At 52.2% G+C, this 14,518-nt stretch overlaps 5 protein-coding genes across 5 annotated transcripts; 3 read left to right on the top strand and 2 right to left on the bottom strand.

Annotated features, from left to right (window-relative positions):
• Positions 1–168: 168 nt before the first annotated feature.
• Positions 169–1,336, bottom strand: BO66DRAFT_437368 (uncharacterized protein; the record flags this gene model as incomplete). Its single annotated transcript, XM_025650988.1, has 3 exons — positions 169–479; positions 537–657; positions 1,079–1,336. The coding sequence occupies 3 exons, from the start codon at positions 1,334–1,336 to the stop codon at positions 169–171; spliced, it is 690 nt and encodes a 229-aa protein (XP_025505167.1).
• Positions 1,337–1,923: 587 nt separating this feature from the next.
• BO66DRAFT_56126 (Annexin) lies at positions 1,924–3,682 on the top strand. The gene has a single exon (XM_025653404.1). The coding sequence runs from the start codon at positions 2,222–2,224 to the stop codon at positions 3,431–3,433; it is 1,212 nt and encodes a 403-aa protein (XP_025505166.1). The 5' UTR covers positions 1,924–2,221; the 3' UTR covers positions 3,434–3,682.
• An 845-nt stretch (positions 3,683–4,527) lies between these two features.
• Positions 4,528–5,490, top strand: BO66DRAFT_320109 (thiamine pyrophosphokinase-related protein; the record flags this gene model as incomplete). Its single annotated transcript, XM_025643664.1, has 1 exon — positions 4,528–5,490. A coding segment is annotated over one exon (963 nt), but the record flags the coding sequence as incomplete, so codon positions are not given.
• Positions 5,491–6,009: 519 nt separating this feature from the next.
• Positions 6,010–10,999, bottom strand: BO66DRAFT_56112 (pleiotropic drug resistance family ABC transporter). The gene is made up of 2 exons (XM_025653403.1): positions 10,043–10,999; positions 6,010–9,974 (listed from the first exon to the last, which is right to left on the bottom strand). The coding sequence occupies exons 1-2, from the start codon at positions 10,710–10,712 to the stop codon at positions 6,172–6,174; spliced, it is 4,473 nt and encodes a 1,490-aa protein (XP_025505164.1). The 5' UTR covers positions 10,713–10,999; the 3' UTR covers positions 6,010–6,171.
• Positions 11,000–12,910: 1,911 nt separating this feature from the next.
• Positions 12,911–14,247, top strand: BO66DRAFT_319996 (fungal specific transcription factor domain-containing protein; the record flags this gene model as incomplete). Its single annotated transcript, XM_025643661.1, has 3 exons — positions 12,911–13,353; positions 13,403–13,972; positions 14,025–14,247. 3 exons carry the CDS (start codon positions 12,911–12,913, stop codon positions 14,245–14,247), a joined length of 1,236 nt encoding a protein of 411 aa, XP_025505163.1.
• Between the last annotated feature and the right edge of the window lie 271 nt (positions 14,248–14,518).

Raw genomic sequence — 14,518 nt, 5'->3', positions numbered from 1 at the left:
ACAACGAACTAGAGCGGAATACAAAATATTGTAAGATCATGTGGTTGCTATTGCTCAAGATAATGATGAACTCTTACCCCTTCGAAATTTCAGGTCGGAGGGTTAATCGGGAAATTTTCGTGAAATGGCTACAGGATTGCTTTGTCGTATTGACTACAACTTATTCAGTCAAGGATGCTTCAAAAAGTCTACTGGAAGCGAGCATTCTATCATTGTCATGTCTTGGCTGAAGCGGTTGAGGATGACACCAGTGTCGGTTGATGTATGCCAGTATAGCGGTGCATCTTTGATCTTGGTTACCAAATGCTCGTGGAGTCGACTTGAGGATGTGGGGACGATGCGACAGAAGACGAGCCACATGCAGTAGGCCCAGAGGGCTGCCGCGGCCACTGCCAAGAAAGTGTAAATGCAGATATACCGCGCCAGCTGCCCAAACGGGGTTTTTATATTCATCTCCGCCCAACACTGAACCCAGAGACCTGCAGAAATAGATTAGTGGGAGACGGAATGTGCATCCTCGCTTCAGGTGTACTCACTTGTGAATTGCGCACTGAAGAGACCAACAACCAGCGCTCCTGCATAAAGCACCATTGACCACCCGCCCAACCGACGTGCGAAAACAGTAAGCATAGTCGTGCAAGTCTCCTCTATGACGTGCTAAGACGTCGTCAGAGTCTATAGGATTGCTGGACCGGGGTTTCTGTTGGTCTAGATCCAAATTCCTTTGTTGAAGGGATCTGTCTTTGACTTCTTTCTGCATAACGTCGTCACTCAATTTTCAGAGAGTCCGAGGAGGTCCTTGCTCAACAATTGCTCCTTGGTCCATGAACACTACATGATCAGCGTGAGCTAGATGACTTCACTCATGTGTCGCCAGTATCACTGCAACTCCGTTGCGACGTAAGATACTGTATCGTCAGAGGCAAACACGCGGGCAAAGACTGAGCAGCGGTGGTAGTATCCAGGGCACTCAATGCATCATCAAAGATGGCTAGTTTGGTCCGCGCATACACTGCACGAGCAATACAACTCGCTACCGTTGTCCACCACTCATTGAGATTCCGTTGCTGTCAATTACCGTAAGGCTTTTCTCGGCCAGAGCATCGATGTCGCGATCGAGAGCTGTCGCGTGAAGGATAGTGCGGTACCACTCTTCTTCATACGGCAAAGAGTCGCAGATGTTGTCCCGAATCGAGCGGTTGCGGATCCATGTCTTCGTACCGCAATACGCGACGTTGGCAACATTGATGTAGATAAAGCCCTTGAGACAAGGCACTTCGCCGAGACATGCTTTCAGTCGTGTGCTTTTACCAGAGCCAACTAGTCCGGCGACCATTGTTAAGAATGAAGGAGAAATTTTGATGTTCACATTCGACAGTGTAGAGTCTGATGTGCTTGTCCAGCCGAAGTCCGCGTCAGACGCATGAACTAGATTGGCCGTGGAAACACTACACACAACTATCGAGAGCTGATGCATGACGCGCGACTACTAGGTCTAGTCCGAGCTCTAAGGAGGGAACATCAGATCCTAGCTACGAGTACCCACCGATGGCCAGCGAGACGTATGCATTAGTCTTGCTTTACATTATATTTACAGCACACGCCAGTATAACCATTTTGAATGCGATATATAGCTAAGGATGGTTCAGGACTTTAAGTAAGATGTTCTCAAATAACATACCTTGGAACAGGTTTATGTTATCTCAGATAGGGTCGGGTCCCAGACAAGTTCGCAAGGCAATGCACAGTGTACGGGCGGGCTCGACCTGCTGCGGCCAACCGCACCGGCTGTCATTGCATCTGCGGGGCTGCCGCTAATCATCCAATCTGGCTTCCAACTCTGCGGGGTTGACCATATGCACTCATAGATACTGTAAATATTCACTCATAGTTTTACCTGACAATTCTTCCTTGGTGCATGTCATGAACCACCGAGGTGATGTCATGGCTGCCTTGGCAGCTCCTGGCTCAGCCACATGGCGAGGTCGGCCTTAGGCTGCGCCACAGTGGTTACCATGGTTCGGTCCGGAAGGCGCCTCCGTCCCCTCTCGTCATCGCAAAACGTTCGCAGCATTGAAGATGATTCTTCCTTCCACTCCCCTCCTCCCCGCTCCTCTCATAACTTACTTGCTATTTGCAGCTTCAAGGTGAATCTTTCTTGTTCCATCACATCATAGTCAAGTCAACTATTTCCAGACGATCAGCTATCGGGCAGATAACAATGTCCTACCCCTACCACCAGCCACCGGTGATGCACAGCCAAGGCCCACCAGCCCAGTGGGACTACAATCAAGGACAAGGTCATCCAACACCTTACCCCGGACCGCACGGTGCATATGGCCAACAACCATCGGCGCCAGGTTGGCTGCCGCCGTCAGGAGGAGCTCAGCAGCACGGATACCCCGCCAACAACAACTATCAATATCCACCTCCACCTCCACAGCAGCAAGGGTACGGCCCCCCTCCCGCCTTTCCATCGCTCGGCTATGCGCCCGGCCAAATGGCCCCCGGGGATTTTCGTCGCGAAGCCGACGCCCTGCGCAAGGCGATGAAAGGCTTCGGGACGGACGAGAAGGGCCTAATTGCCGTGCTGGCCCGGCTAGATCCGCTGCAGGTCGCCGCCGTCCGCGCCACGTACCAGTCCCACATCCGCCGGGACCTCTATGCCGACGTCAAGTCCGAGACGAGCGGCTATTTCCGCCAAGGGCTTCTCGCCATCATCGACGGCCCCCTGGCCCACGACACGGCGCTCGCCCGTGAAGCCGTGCAAGGAATCGGCACCAAGGAATGGCTCCTGAACGAGGTCCTCCTCGGCCGCTCGAACGCCGATATCCGTGCCATTCAAGCCGCCTACGAACGCACCTATCGCGGTCGCTCGCTCCAGCAAGACGTCGCCGACGACCTCTCCTTCAAGACCAAAACTCTCTTCACCGCCGTGCTGCGCGCTGCGCGCCACGAGGAAAGCATGCCCGTCGACTACCGCCTCATCGAGAGCGAAGCCCAGAACCTCCACGGCGCCACGGCCGCCCGCATCGTCAACAACGCGGACGAGGTCACCGCCCTCTTTGCGCGTAGCTCCGACAACGAACTCCGCGCGCTCAACCAGGCCTTTGCCAGTCGATACCATCTCTCGCTGGAATCGCACATCGAGAAGGAGTTCTCCGGGCACATGAAGGACGCGCTGCTGTACATGCTCCGGACGGCCTTGGATCCGGCGATGCGCGACGCGGTCTTGCTGGAAGAGGCCATGAAAGGGATGGGGACAAAGGACAACCAGCTGGTGATCCGTGTGGTGCGCCTCCACTGGAATCGCCAACACATGGAAACCGTCAAGCGCGCTTACCACCACCGCTTTCGCACTGATCTAATCCAGCGTGTGAAGGGGGAGACAAGCGGGGACTATCAGAGGTTGCTTGTGGCTATGCTGGAATAGCGGCTGCGGCTGACACGTTGTCAGGCTTTTCCTTTCGTTGATCACTTCGTCAAGTCTCACAGTTTTCTGGGCTGCACTGGCGTTTTTTTTCTGTGGATTCTATGGTGCTACTATACCCTCTGTTACCCGGATTGGTACGAGATGATGCTCTGTGGTTTTTGCTTTGCTGTTACATTCGTTTCTTAGCTTTGTCGCCTATCCAGATCGTTCTAATCGATCAAAATCATAACACTCACAACTTCTCTTCATGGTTCCTTGGGAGCTCATCCATTCATCTCGACTAACCTAGTACTGCAATAGTCTCATCGACTATTGAGTCCGGGCCCTTCCAGTCTACCGGTACAAGCAGCAGGCTTCTCGAGCTAGCCCATAGCTGCCACACTTAGATTGGTTGAGAATAACGGGAAAGGTACACTCTAGGAGAATGAGCATGAGGATACTCGAGGAGGTATAACCTCTATATGCAGCTCCATGCGCTGTATCAAAGACTAGGAGTATTACCAGGTTAGCTGTTGAACAAACGCCCCTTTTCCGCTGCTACATTTATATGTTGGAGATTCGAGCATATCACCGCTTGAAGTAGTCAGGTATACATATACATTCCTGCGTTGATCTCTACACAATCTCATCAGAAAGCATCGATTCAAGAAGAAATTTTGAAACTAATATCTAATCTTGGTTTCGGATAGACTGAAAGCCCAAGGCGGCAAGCAGCTCGGGGCAGAATCCGCGAGAACTCCGGAGGATCGCCGGGCCACGCACTCGGATCCGGATCCAAGCTTCCCGACTGGCTCGATCCGCCCCACAGGCCTTGGCAGCCGGCCAGATCCCGGATTTCGCCCGAGAGGAGTAGATACGTGTAAGTTACTGGTTGTAGCAGCATATCACCACACGTGGCCCATTGAGAACCAATTTCCGGACTGCCAGTCCAGACATACCGACTTACAGCGGAGTTGATACAGATACAGTCAGCTATGGCCAAATCTCTCTACGCCATTGTCGCCGACCTAGATAAGTATGTGGATCTTCCTGCACGCATCGCAAGAACCACGAGGATGGATTATTGATCGAACTGCACTGCACCACCCAGCGTCCCGTACAGTGATACCGAGCCAGCGCTGCACGCTGATATCCTCGACAAATATCATGCGTTGCGCGTCGAGGGCATCGATGCGGATCTGGGATTCATCCCCACGACCCTGGTGCGGCGCATTCCCTGGCCGGAAAGGCACTGGGTGGTTGTCGAACATCCCCGCGCAGTCGTTCTCATGACGCCTCCCGAGACACCTGCCTCTTGTTCTCTCCGGATGCAGATTCTGGAAGCTGTGGTCCACCGGATGATCGAGGCTGGACTCACCGGTATCCGGGACGGCTGGCGCGATGAGCGGTTTGCGGTCGACGGGCCGGACGGCGACGTGGTTCTGGAGGTTGAGCGGTCGGCTAGTGCGTATTTCGGCGTGGTGACCGGCGGGGTGCAGATGCTGGGGTATGTCATCGACGATGACGATGAGGGTGGGCGTGGTCGAATCCGACTGTGGATAGCGAAACGCTCGATGAGCAAGCAGACCTATCCGGGGATGCTGGACTGCACTGCGGCCGGGGCCCTGACTGTTGGGCAGACGCCGCGCAGTACGGTCATGTTGGAGGCTGCGGAGGAGGCGTCGATTCCCAGGATGGTTCTGGAGAAGGGCCTGCGACGCAGCGGATGTATTTCGTATTTCCATGCCAAAGGTCTCGGGCCACAATTCGAGGGGGATGACGACTCGGCGGTGCTGCTCTTGCCCGAGGTGGAATACCTCTATGAGCTTCAACTGGACTCCGGGACGGTGCCTCGGCCAAAGGATGGAGAAGTGGAGGACTTTCGGCTTTGGGATGTGGACCAAGTGCTCGACGCGTTGCGGAGAGGACTGTTCAAGCCGAATAGCGCGGTCGCTATCATCGACTTCCTCATTCGACATGGTTTGATCAGTCGAGAGATAGAGCCACGGTATGGCGAGATAGTGACGAGACTGCATCGACGGCTGCCATTGCCGTGGCGCCAAACTTGGGATGACTAGGATGTGTTCCTGGGTGGTAGCTTGTATGGTCCTCAACCTTTGCTACGCATAGTATATTATTATGAGGATATTCGATCCGAGAGGAAGACTCTGTCGCTCTTCTAGAAATATCAAAAACCTGCCGAAGAAAGTGCTTGGTTGGAGCACATAGCTTAGTCTAACAGGTGAAAAAGACTCAGTCATTGTGACTGGATTAGTAACAATCCTGCGAACGGCACCGAGTTGACGTATATGAAACTCATCAGGTGTAATTTCAATAAGCACATCTCTATGAGCAGAGTGTGTAATATGTATTCAGAGAAAGTAATCTATACTCTAAGCAAAAGCTCTAGGTGGCATGACCAGGTAGAAGAGTAACCTGAAGAGAACAAGGACAGAGGAGTCGAAGCAGAGATACCCTGGTGGTACATTTGCATACAGCAGTTCCATGAAGAAGAAAAACCAATCAAAAATAAAAAAGCGATTCGAGGAAGAGATTCAAGGAGAGTCAGGAAGGTAATAAATAAATGAGTCGAGTATATGAAGTGAGTCTAGACGACAAAGGTAGGGGGTGGTATATCGGGGCTTTGCTGTAGGGAATGTGGCAAGTCATCCACAAAGACATTCTAAGGCAGCGGTCGGTGCAAACGATAGGCAGTGGTGTAGCAGTAAAAAGCACCGCATGAAGTTATAGCAAGCAAATTACGCCTTCTTGGCTTTGCCAGCCGACTTCGGAACTCTGGCCAACCAGTAAATCCCCACCGCGGCCGCAATGTTGAAGATGATGTACACCCACATGAGCCCAAAGTTCCGCCACGCGTCGGAGAAATAGCTGGAGACGGATGCGAGGAACGTGTCCGTGCTGCTGATGGTACAGAACTGGCAGTTCGACGTTGCCGATGGATCTTCCAGGTACCCACCCGCGACGCTGATGTAGGCCTTCATGTAGCTCTCACACGTCTGATTGTTTGGGGGGTTGAAAGTCAAATACTCGACGGACTCGCAAACCGCCTTTGTTCCAGAGATACCCGTACTCAGCATCGCTGAGACCAAATATGTGAAAGGCGATACACGGTACATAAAGATCCAGAATCCTGGCATCGCCTCCGGGGTAGCCAAGACACCGCAGAAGATCAAGCAGAGAGAGAAGAGAAGCGTCGCGATATTACCACCAGTCTCGGCCAATTCGATGCCGGCGATGACCATGTGAGCGAATGTGGACGTGAAGAGGAGAAAGACCCAGATCAGAAGGAACATGAGCGCCGAGCGCTCGTTCACTGCGTGCGTGGGCTTGGCGTTGTTGTACAAGCCAATGGGATAATACCAACAAACGAACATCAGGACCGCCATCAAGGTGTTCCATGGCAATTCGACCAAAATGTTGGCAGTCATGAATGCCTGCCAGGAATAGGCCTTGGAGGGCCGTTCACGGACTTCATACAGCGAACGTTGGGTACAGAAGAGCGGCATGATCTGCTGACAGAGGTTGCCAAAAATGGTCATCAGCATAAAGATGGAGAACATCTGGTTCTGCATGCCTTGGATCGAGTTGCTCGCATGGAAGAAGGAGAAACCGATGTAAAGAGCGGTCAAGACAGACAGAGCAGTTTTACTCCAAATATAGGTCGGGGTGCGGTAGTACTGCGCAAACACCCGAACCAGGCATTCGTAAAGTTGGATATGGAATGGTGCGGCGAATTCCTTCAGGGCTTCCGGATCGGACTCATCCTTGGGCTTGGCAGATAGGGTTGACCGGAGCTCAGATAGGTGTTGCTTCACTCCTGTGTACTCCGGAGACTCTCTCCACACCTTGTGCCAATCGATATCGGTCTTGGACCCGGGGGCTGCGCCAATGACGTCAAGCATCCATTCGGCAGGATTTTCTCCATTCTTCAAGGTGTGAGCTCCGTTCCTCTCAAAATAGTTGGATAATGTCGTCGAGTTTTCACCGATGTCGCCAAAGTAAATGGTCTTACCCCCCTTTGCTAGAAACAGAAGGCGATCAAACCGCTGGAACAACATGGCGGACGGTTGATGAATGGTGCAAAGAATCGCTTGTCCATGCTGAGTCAAAGTATCGATAAGGTCCAGAATCGACCATGAAGTCTGACTATCGAGGCCGGAAGTCGGTTCATCAAGGAAGAGCAAGAGCTGAGGCTTGGCCGCCAGCTCAACACCAATAGTCAAACGTTTACGCTGCTCGACGTTCAAGCCCTCGCCAGGAACACCGACAACTGCATCGGCGTAGGCCTCCATACCGAGAAGCTTGATAACCTCGTCCACATAGTCTAGCTTCTCCTTCCGGCTAAGGTGGGCTGGCTGGCGTAGCAAAGCACTAAACTGAAGTGCCTCACGAACAGTCGACGTAGGTAAGTGCACATCCTGCTGCTGGACATAGCCAGTCTTTCTTTGGAATGATTGATCGCGGGGCCTTCCGTCAACCAGCATGTCGCCGGTAACAACACCCATCGTGACTCGAGTGGCCAACACGTCCAACAAGGTAGTCTTTCCTGCTCCGGAGACACCCATCAGAGCCGTGCAAGTTCCAGGCTTCACCCAGCCATCCACATGGTCCAGAATCCGCCGGTCTTCGCCTTTGATGGTGATATCATAGCACACATCCTCCCAGTGGAAGATCGCGGTTTGCCTCTGAATGCGAACGCCTTCTTGGTCACCGCTGGTCTCGGTCTTCACAGCACCACCGGGCCTGGGCTGGATCTCGACGTCTCCTTCTGTAGGAAGGGTAGACTGATGGCCTCGACGGAACAACAGCACCTCTCCCTTGGATTTCTGCTCCGAGATGTATTCGGTGCTGACCAGGTAAACAAAGGCGAAGAAAGCCATGAATGCAATGAGGATTCCCAGGTTGCGCCATGCATGCCCAGTGGTATACTGGTAACTCTGCTTGAGGTACAGTGATCCATCCACGACTGTTGATCCAGCTTGGGCACCGACGGTGGAACAGATGCGATAATCCATGGACACTGAGTCATATTGTGAACCAGACGGAACGATACTCGAGCATTCGAAAGTGCGACCGGAAAACTCGTTAATGAGGAATGATTCGAAGGCGTAGGCCACTGGGTTGATATAGTTCATCCAGCGAGACCAGCCGAGCATGTTTCGAGTGGGAATGACGAATCCAGTGTAAATCACCATGCCAAGAATAAGCAGGGCAGCGGGTACCAAGGCTTGCGAGAGTGAACGAGATGTCGCAGCGATCGTTCTGAAAACCATACTCATGGTGTAGGTGGTCACCACGGAGAATAACCAGAACGTGAAGACCGCTCCTGCATCCCGACGCAGATTGGTCATGAAATACAGAGGTAGATTGAAGGTGATCGAGTTCAGCAGCTTGTAGGGAGTATCGCACAGCATGGAAGCTACTGCTTCCGCGAATGGGTGATAAAATGCATATCGTGCCTGTTTCTCAACAATCGGACGTTGCGCATAGAGTGTAAGGATTTCGAGGGCACTGGAAAATGCGTTGAGGAGGACTGCATAGAATAACAATGCTCCGCGTGAGTAGAAGCTCGAGGTGTTGTTGGGAAGGTTGAAGAAAACGGATGCGACGATCAAGGCGATGATGAAATTGCCGATTAAGCCAGAGAGAGTCAAGCTCATGTCGCCTTTGAGTCTCTGGAAACCCCGGGTCGTACAGAGAGAGATTTGATCCCAGACTGAGATGGTATACGGGGATTTCAGGCGTTGATGCTTTGCCTGCATCGCCCGTCGCGCATCCACAAAGGCTTCGTATGAAGAGCCTTTGAGAGGGTATTGACTTTCAAACTCATCAATCTCTCTCAAGAGTTTGGCTCTCGCACTACTTTGTTTCCAGGCAGCCGCAAATTCGTCCGGAGTGCGAGGGACACGATTCTCGAAGCCCGGCCGAACCTGTCGTTCTGAGGGCGAAGTCAGGGATGTAAGGAAATCAGCCGTGGTTTGCCGGTCAGGACACTCAAAACCCATGTCAACAAAGAATTGCTTGGCTTCTGAGGTCGGTCCAAAATAGATTTGCCTTCCTTCATACAGCACGGTTACCTTTTGGAAAACGTCGTATGCGCTTTGAGAGGCTTGGTAAATAGCAACACACGCTGTGGTGCCAGTATACTTGCTCATCAAGGCCAGATTCTTACAGAATTCGAGAGCATTCGCGGAATCAAGACCTCTAGTGCTGTTATCCCATGCTTGGAGTGGTGCTTGGCTCAACATAGCCTCTGCGATACTGACACGCTTTCTCTCACCACCACTAACTCCACGCACGAAATCGTTACCGACACGGGTGTTGATCGTGTGGGAAAGACCAAGCATCGCCATGACCACGTCTCTCATATGCTCAGCGTATTGTTGTCGGCTGACACCTTCGAGGCGATTTCGGGGAGCCCTGGCCAATGCGGCAAATTGGAGCGTGTCACCAACAGTCAGCTGCGGGAAGTGAACATCTGTCTCCGCGTTGTAGAGGGCTTCGCCTCGGAAGGCGTTGTGCATCTCCTTCGCAGGGATACCTAAAGGGAAGCACCCACTGTAAGCACTCATGGGGTCACCAGACGAGTGCTGCGAGGAGGGAACTTACCCTGGTAGTTGAGCATCGATTCCTCCGACATCTCGATACCATTCATCTCCCCAGAGATCGTCTTGAGGAAGGTCGTGCACCCCGAGCCGGGTCTGCCAAGTACAATGAGCATCTCTCCTGACTTGACAAGCCCATCAAACTCGCGCAAAATATGGATCTTCTGCATCTTGGCACCCATCAGCTTTCGAATAAGGGTACCAAATTCCAGAAGTGAATTGAGAACGTCTTTCTGGTAGTCAGTGGGCGAGCCGTAACCGTGTACACTCAAGTTCTTGAAAGCCACGCCTGCAGTCCTGTCCGGGTAGCGCTCAGGATCACGCGTGCGAATGGCGAGGAGCATCTTAATCCAATCTCTGACTTGGAAATTGGGACTGTGTGGATTCAGCTTCGATTCCGGGTCAGTGGTGACAAAGGGGTTCTCAAGGTCGGCCTTGGTTGAGTAGCGAGTGGACTGTCGAGTAAGCCGGCGTGCGAGATCACCCACACGAGCCTCCATCTTGTCTTCCCGTCCTTGAAGCGTCGCATCATCTTCGCTGGCTTCCTGGTCAAACTCCTTTGGTCCCGAAGCTGGATCGTCATGGTAGGCTGCCCCGCCATTTTGCGGCAGGTTGTGGCTGACCACCTCTTGCGCCCGCCCGGCGTTAGTGCTAGTAGTAGGAACGAACGACATATTAAGAGGGGATTGTGTTCACAAATATCTTAGCATGAATCGAGTAAGCTTGAAAACAATAAAAGAGGCGAAGACAAAGTAAAGGGTGCCTGGCAGTGTGGTGCAGGCCCTTGACGTCCGATCAGCCTACGGAAGGCGCTGGGTCCTTCCAAGGCTTCTAGATTGACAGAAAAGAAACTTTGGGTCACAAACACCGAAAAACCGCTTGAAAGACACCAAATCCAGAGCAGAGGTGAGGAGTCTGCGAAGGTTGTGCTAGATATACATAGTTGATGGACCGCGCGGATTCTAGAACGACCCGCTTGCGGAGCGTTGAGAATCCGATCGTATTTGCTCATCGTGCAGGGCGAACACCCGGGGGGCCGAACGAGATTGTATAAGCAAGACATAAATGATTCAAATTGTGACACATGTTGCAAATGAGAAGTACCAGCTAGGCGTCAGCAGTGAGTGTCCGGCATCCGAGCCAACCAAAGCGTGTAAGACCCAGAGTTAGGGGGGTGGAGACCAGTCCCTGAGCCCGAGTCAAAAATTGAGTGAACGTCCGGGAGCCGAAAGAAGCGTGGATGGATCTAGTTGGACCCACGGAGCCATTATCAAAAGTCAATCAATGGGCTGAATTCTCGGTGTGTTGGGAGTCCGTAGTTGATGTACTGTAAGTCAGACTAACAACAACACCATAACCCACCATCACTGAGGCGGCCTTTGCGAGCAGTTCTGTATCAGGGAAAAGATGCAGAGCATGATGGATGTGGTCAAAGCGCTGTCCGAAGGCGAATCTGATGGAATGCCCAGGCTGGGATGAGAATAGAGATGAGAAGATGAGGGGATGAGGGATGAGGGATGAGGGACGAGGGACGAGGCAAGTGGAGAAGCAACAGATGATCGGCAGGCTAACGGTCCGGAGAAGCTGCTGTATTGTTACATCTTCAATACCCACCGCCCTCACGATTCTGCCCAACATCCGGCCTCCGAAGACCCGAATAGAGCTTAGCCCATTAATGTTAGCCCGGTCCTATTGGACAGATCTCTCTTGGCGCAGACGTTGTCCGTGGTACGTGAAACTTTCCGGTACGGATTATACGCAGCTCTCCATCCTGTCCAGCCATCAGGGGTATTCAAGGTATTAAAGCTGATAGAGGTGGAGTCAAGTTGATTGAGCCTACACTTACCTCGTAGCCACGTACTGTAACTCAATAAGGTAGTTAGCCAGTCCAGTGACCGTGGACTGTCATTCCTGCTACCTTCTCCAAACCATGCTCAACGCACACCATGACCGGCCTTCCTCCTCTTCCTCTTCTTCATCATCATCATCATCCATGTCCAACACGCGAGGGTCGCCTCTCTCGCAGTCACGCCACGAACATAATGACATCCTCAAAAGGCGGAAGGTATGCGTGATCATGATTCATAACTAGCTATCGTATATTCTGATAGACGACGAACCAGGCGTGTGAAGCATGTCGCCGCAGCAAAACCAAATGCGATTCCTCGATGAACTCCAGGTGCTCCCGCTGCGAGAAGATGGGTATCTCGTGCACTAGAAACGAGCAGAGATATAGAACCATCCTGCGACGGTGGGTGAGCCCCACGCATCATCTGCCAGGGAAATTCATCCACTAATTGGTCTTATGAAGAGAGGCAATGATCAACCACCTCGAAGGAAAGCTAGAGAAACTCGAGACCCATCTCAGTAGCATATTCGGTGCGGGAGAGATCAGTTCTATGCCAGACACGCCTCCTGATGACACCAATCCACCTGTTTCGGCACCCAACCATCTCGGGTTCGATCCTCTGGAGGATTTAGATATTGAAGACTTTTTGGGTCAACAGGAGCCAGTCTCTGCAAGCATACCCTCAGAGAGTGTTGTTCGTCCCGTGCGCGTTGAGAGCGGACTGGGTCTGCATCAAGAGAAACCCCCGTGCTTTTACATCCCAAGGTGTATAAGCAACACAGGTGCGGGATGTAAGTCAGACCACCACCTGAGATGCATCCTTCGTCTGACTTTGGCACAGGTTTCTCGGTCTTAACAAATGAAGGGTTAGACTGGATATCACAAAGAGCGGATTCGAGTCATCTTGATCATCTTCTAGGGAGTGTGGCCTCCGAACCTCAGTTAAGCTCCTTGTTGCCACCCAGAAAGCTATTTTGCCCGTTCCCACGGGCAGAGCTTTTGAAGCAACTCCTACATGACTACATGGAGTACTTCAACCTTACCCTGCCGGTATTCACTCAGGCAGACGTTGACGCTCTGTTTGCTGGCAACTACACGGATCCGCAGGTGCACGGCCCAGGCCAGTGGGCCAGCCTTCATGTCATCTTGGCTGTCGCCTACATGCTTCCATCCACAACAGGTCGGCCTGATCATCAGACTAGCGCGCTCTTTATGAAGGGTGCCTTGCAGGCCATTAATGAGATTCTACTAGCACCCCCTGATCTCTGGGCATGCAAATCTACATTAGTGATGGCTGTTTTGTTCTTGTCATTGTCTGCTGCTCACCCTTGCAGTTCGCTCATTGCCATTTCTGTGCAAATCTGCAACCAATTAGATCTAGGCAATTCGGAAGCCCTGCGATGTTCTGTCGAAGAAAGGCAGAGTCGAGATTTGCTCTTCTGGATGGTCTGTGCAATGGATAATGAGTATGTGCGACAAGGCCTCTACTGTTGGTGGCTGTTCTGACTGTTACAGGATATCTTATCGATTCGGGGTTCCCCCAGCACAGAAAGAAGACATAGTTGGGGAGGCGTTGCATATCAGTTCTCCCTCAAGCGCTTACAGCGTACCAATACGGAACGACTCGGATACCTTCAATCTCTTCCATCCCACTGCCGAGCTTGTGCAAATCAGGAGCCAGATTGTTCGACAGTTGTATCTAGCCTCCGCGGTCAACAAACCTTTCGACCAGTTACTGGCTCTGACGGGTGATTTCGACCAAAAGCTGCAGGCGTGGTTGCGCAAACTTCCTCGCGAACTGCAGCCTGGGTCCGGAGCATCCCCACCATTCCGAAAAATGCCCGTGTTCCCGACTCTTCTGTTTATTCATTATGCCTATTATGACTGTATGATTGCTATCCACTCTTTGGTGGCCATGAGAGAAGTCAACACCGCGCAGGATCTTCTTGGCGGGCTCAGCCTTTCCGCCTCACCCGGATTTGCCGACAACCCTCGGGTCCTGCTTTCCACGTCGCTCATGTCTAAGGCTGCAAGAGCATCCCTCGCCTTGTTGAAATACTTACCACGGGATGATATCAATCTCGGGTGAGACCAAGCTGCTTCTCTCAAGATCCCACAGTTTCTGACTTATCATCAGTATCGCCTATCACTACCCTTCTGTCGCGATGAAAACGCTCGCTTCAAGCATTATACGCAACCCGCGGCCCGCCTCGGAGATATATAACCTGAAAATTCTCCACCAAGCAGAATCGTATTTATCGCAAACTGCACGCGATTCGACCCAAGAAGCAATCCGGCGCTTGTCCAAGGCTTGCGCGGACTGCTGCGCGGTCGCTCAACGGGCCATCGATGCTGCATAATTCGCCTTCAATGCTGTTCCATACGGTAACCAACGAATACTCTCCAGGCAACATCAAGGCTCGAGTTTTAACTCGGTCTGTCCCAAGCTGATACAAATCCCGACCGTAGAGACTCATCGTGTCCTTGATCTACCGGCAAGAAATACATCAAGCCGGAACAATGAACACATACACGAGCGCACAATTTCTGGCTCAGTCAACAAACCTACCGCTGGCATCATCTCACTCTATCCCTTGACGAGAAAAATAGACGACCATCAATCACCGGGCG

This window comes from Aspergillus aculeatinus (genome assembly GCF_003184765.1).
Source record: "Aspergillus aculeatinus CBS 121060 unplaced genomic scaffold BO66scaffold_17, whole genome shotgun sequence".
Taxonomy (NCBI): Eukaryota; Fungi; Ascomycota; class Eurotiomycetes; order Eurotiales; family Aspergillaceae; genus Aspergillus; species Aspergillus aculeatinus.
The sequence above is the reverse complement of the archived record's forward strand: the minus strand, read 5'-3'. Positions and strand labels throughout refer to the sequence as shown.

Excerpts from the sequence above, each read along its gene's own strand:
- BO66DRAFT_56126 (XM_025653404.1), top strand. The coding sequence starts at position 2,222 with ATGTCCTACCCCTACCACCAGCCACCGGTGATGCACAGCCAAGGCCCA.
- BO66DRAFT_56112 (XM_025653403.1), bottom strand. The coding sequence starts at position 10,712 with ATGTCGTTCGTTCCTACTACTAGCACTAACGCCGGGCGGGCGCAAGAG. Across the intron at positions 9,975-10,042 it reads ATCGATGCTCAACTACCAGG|GTATCCCTGCGAAGGAGATG; the intron begins GTAAGTTCCCTC and ends GCTTCCCTTTAG.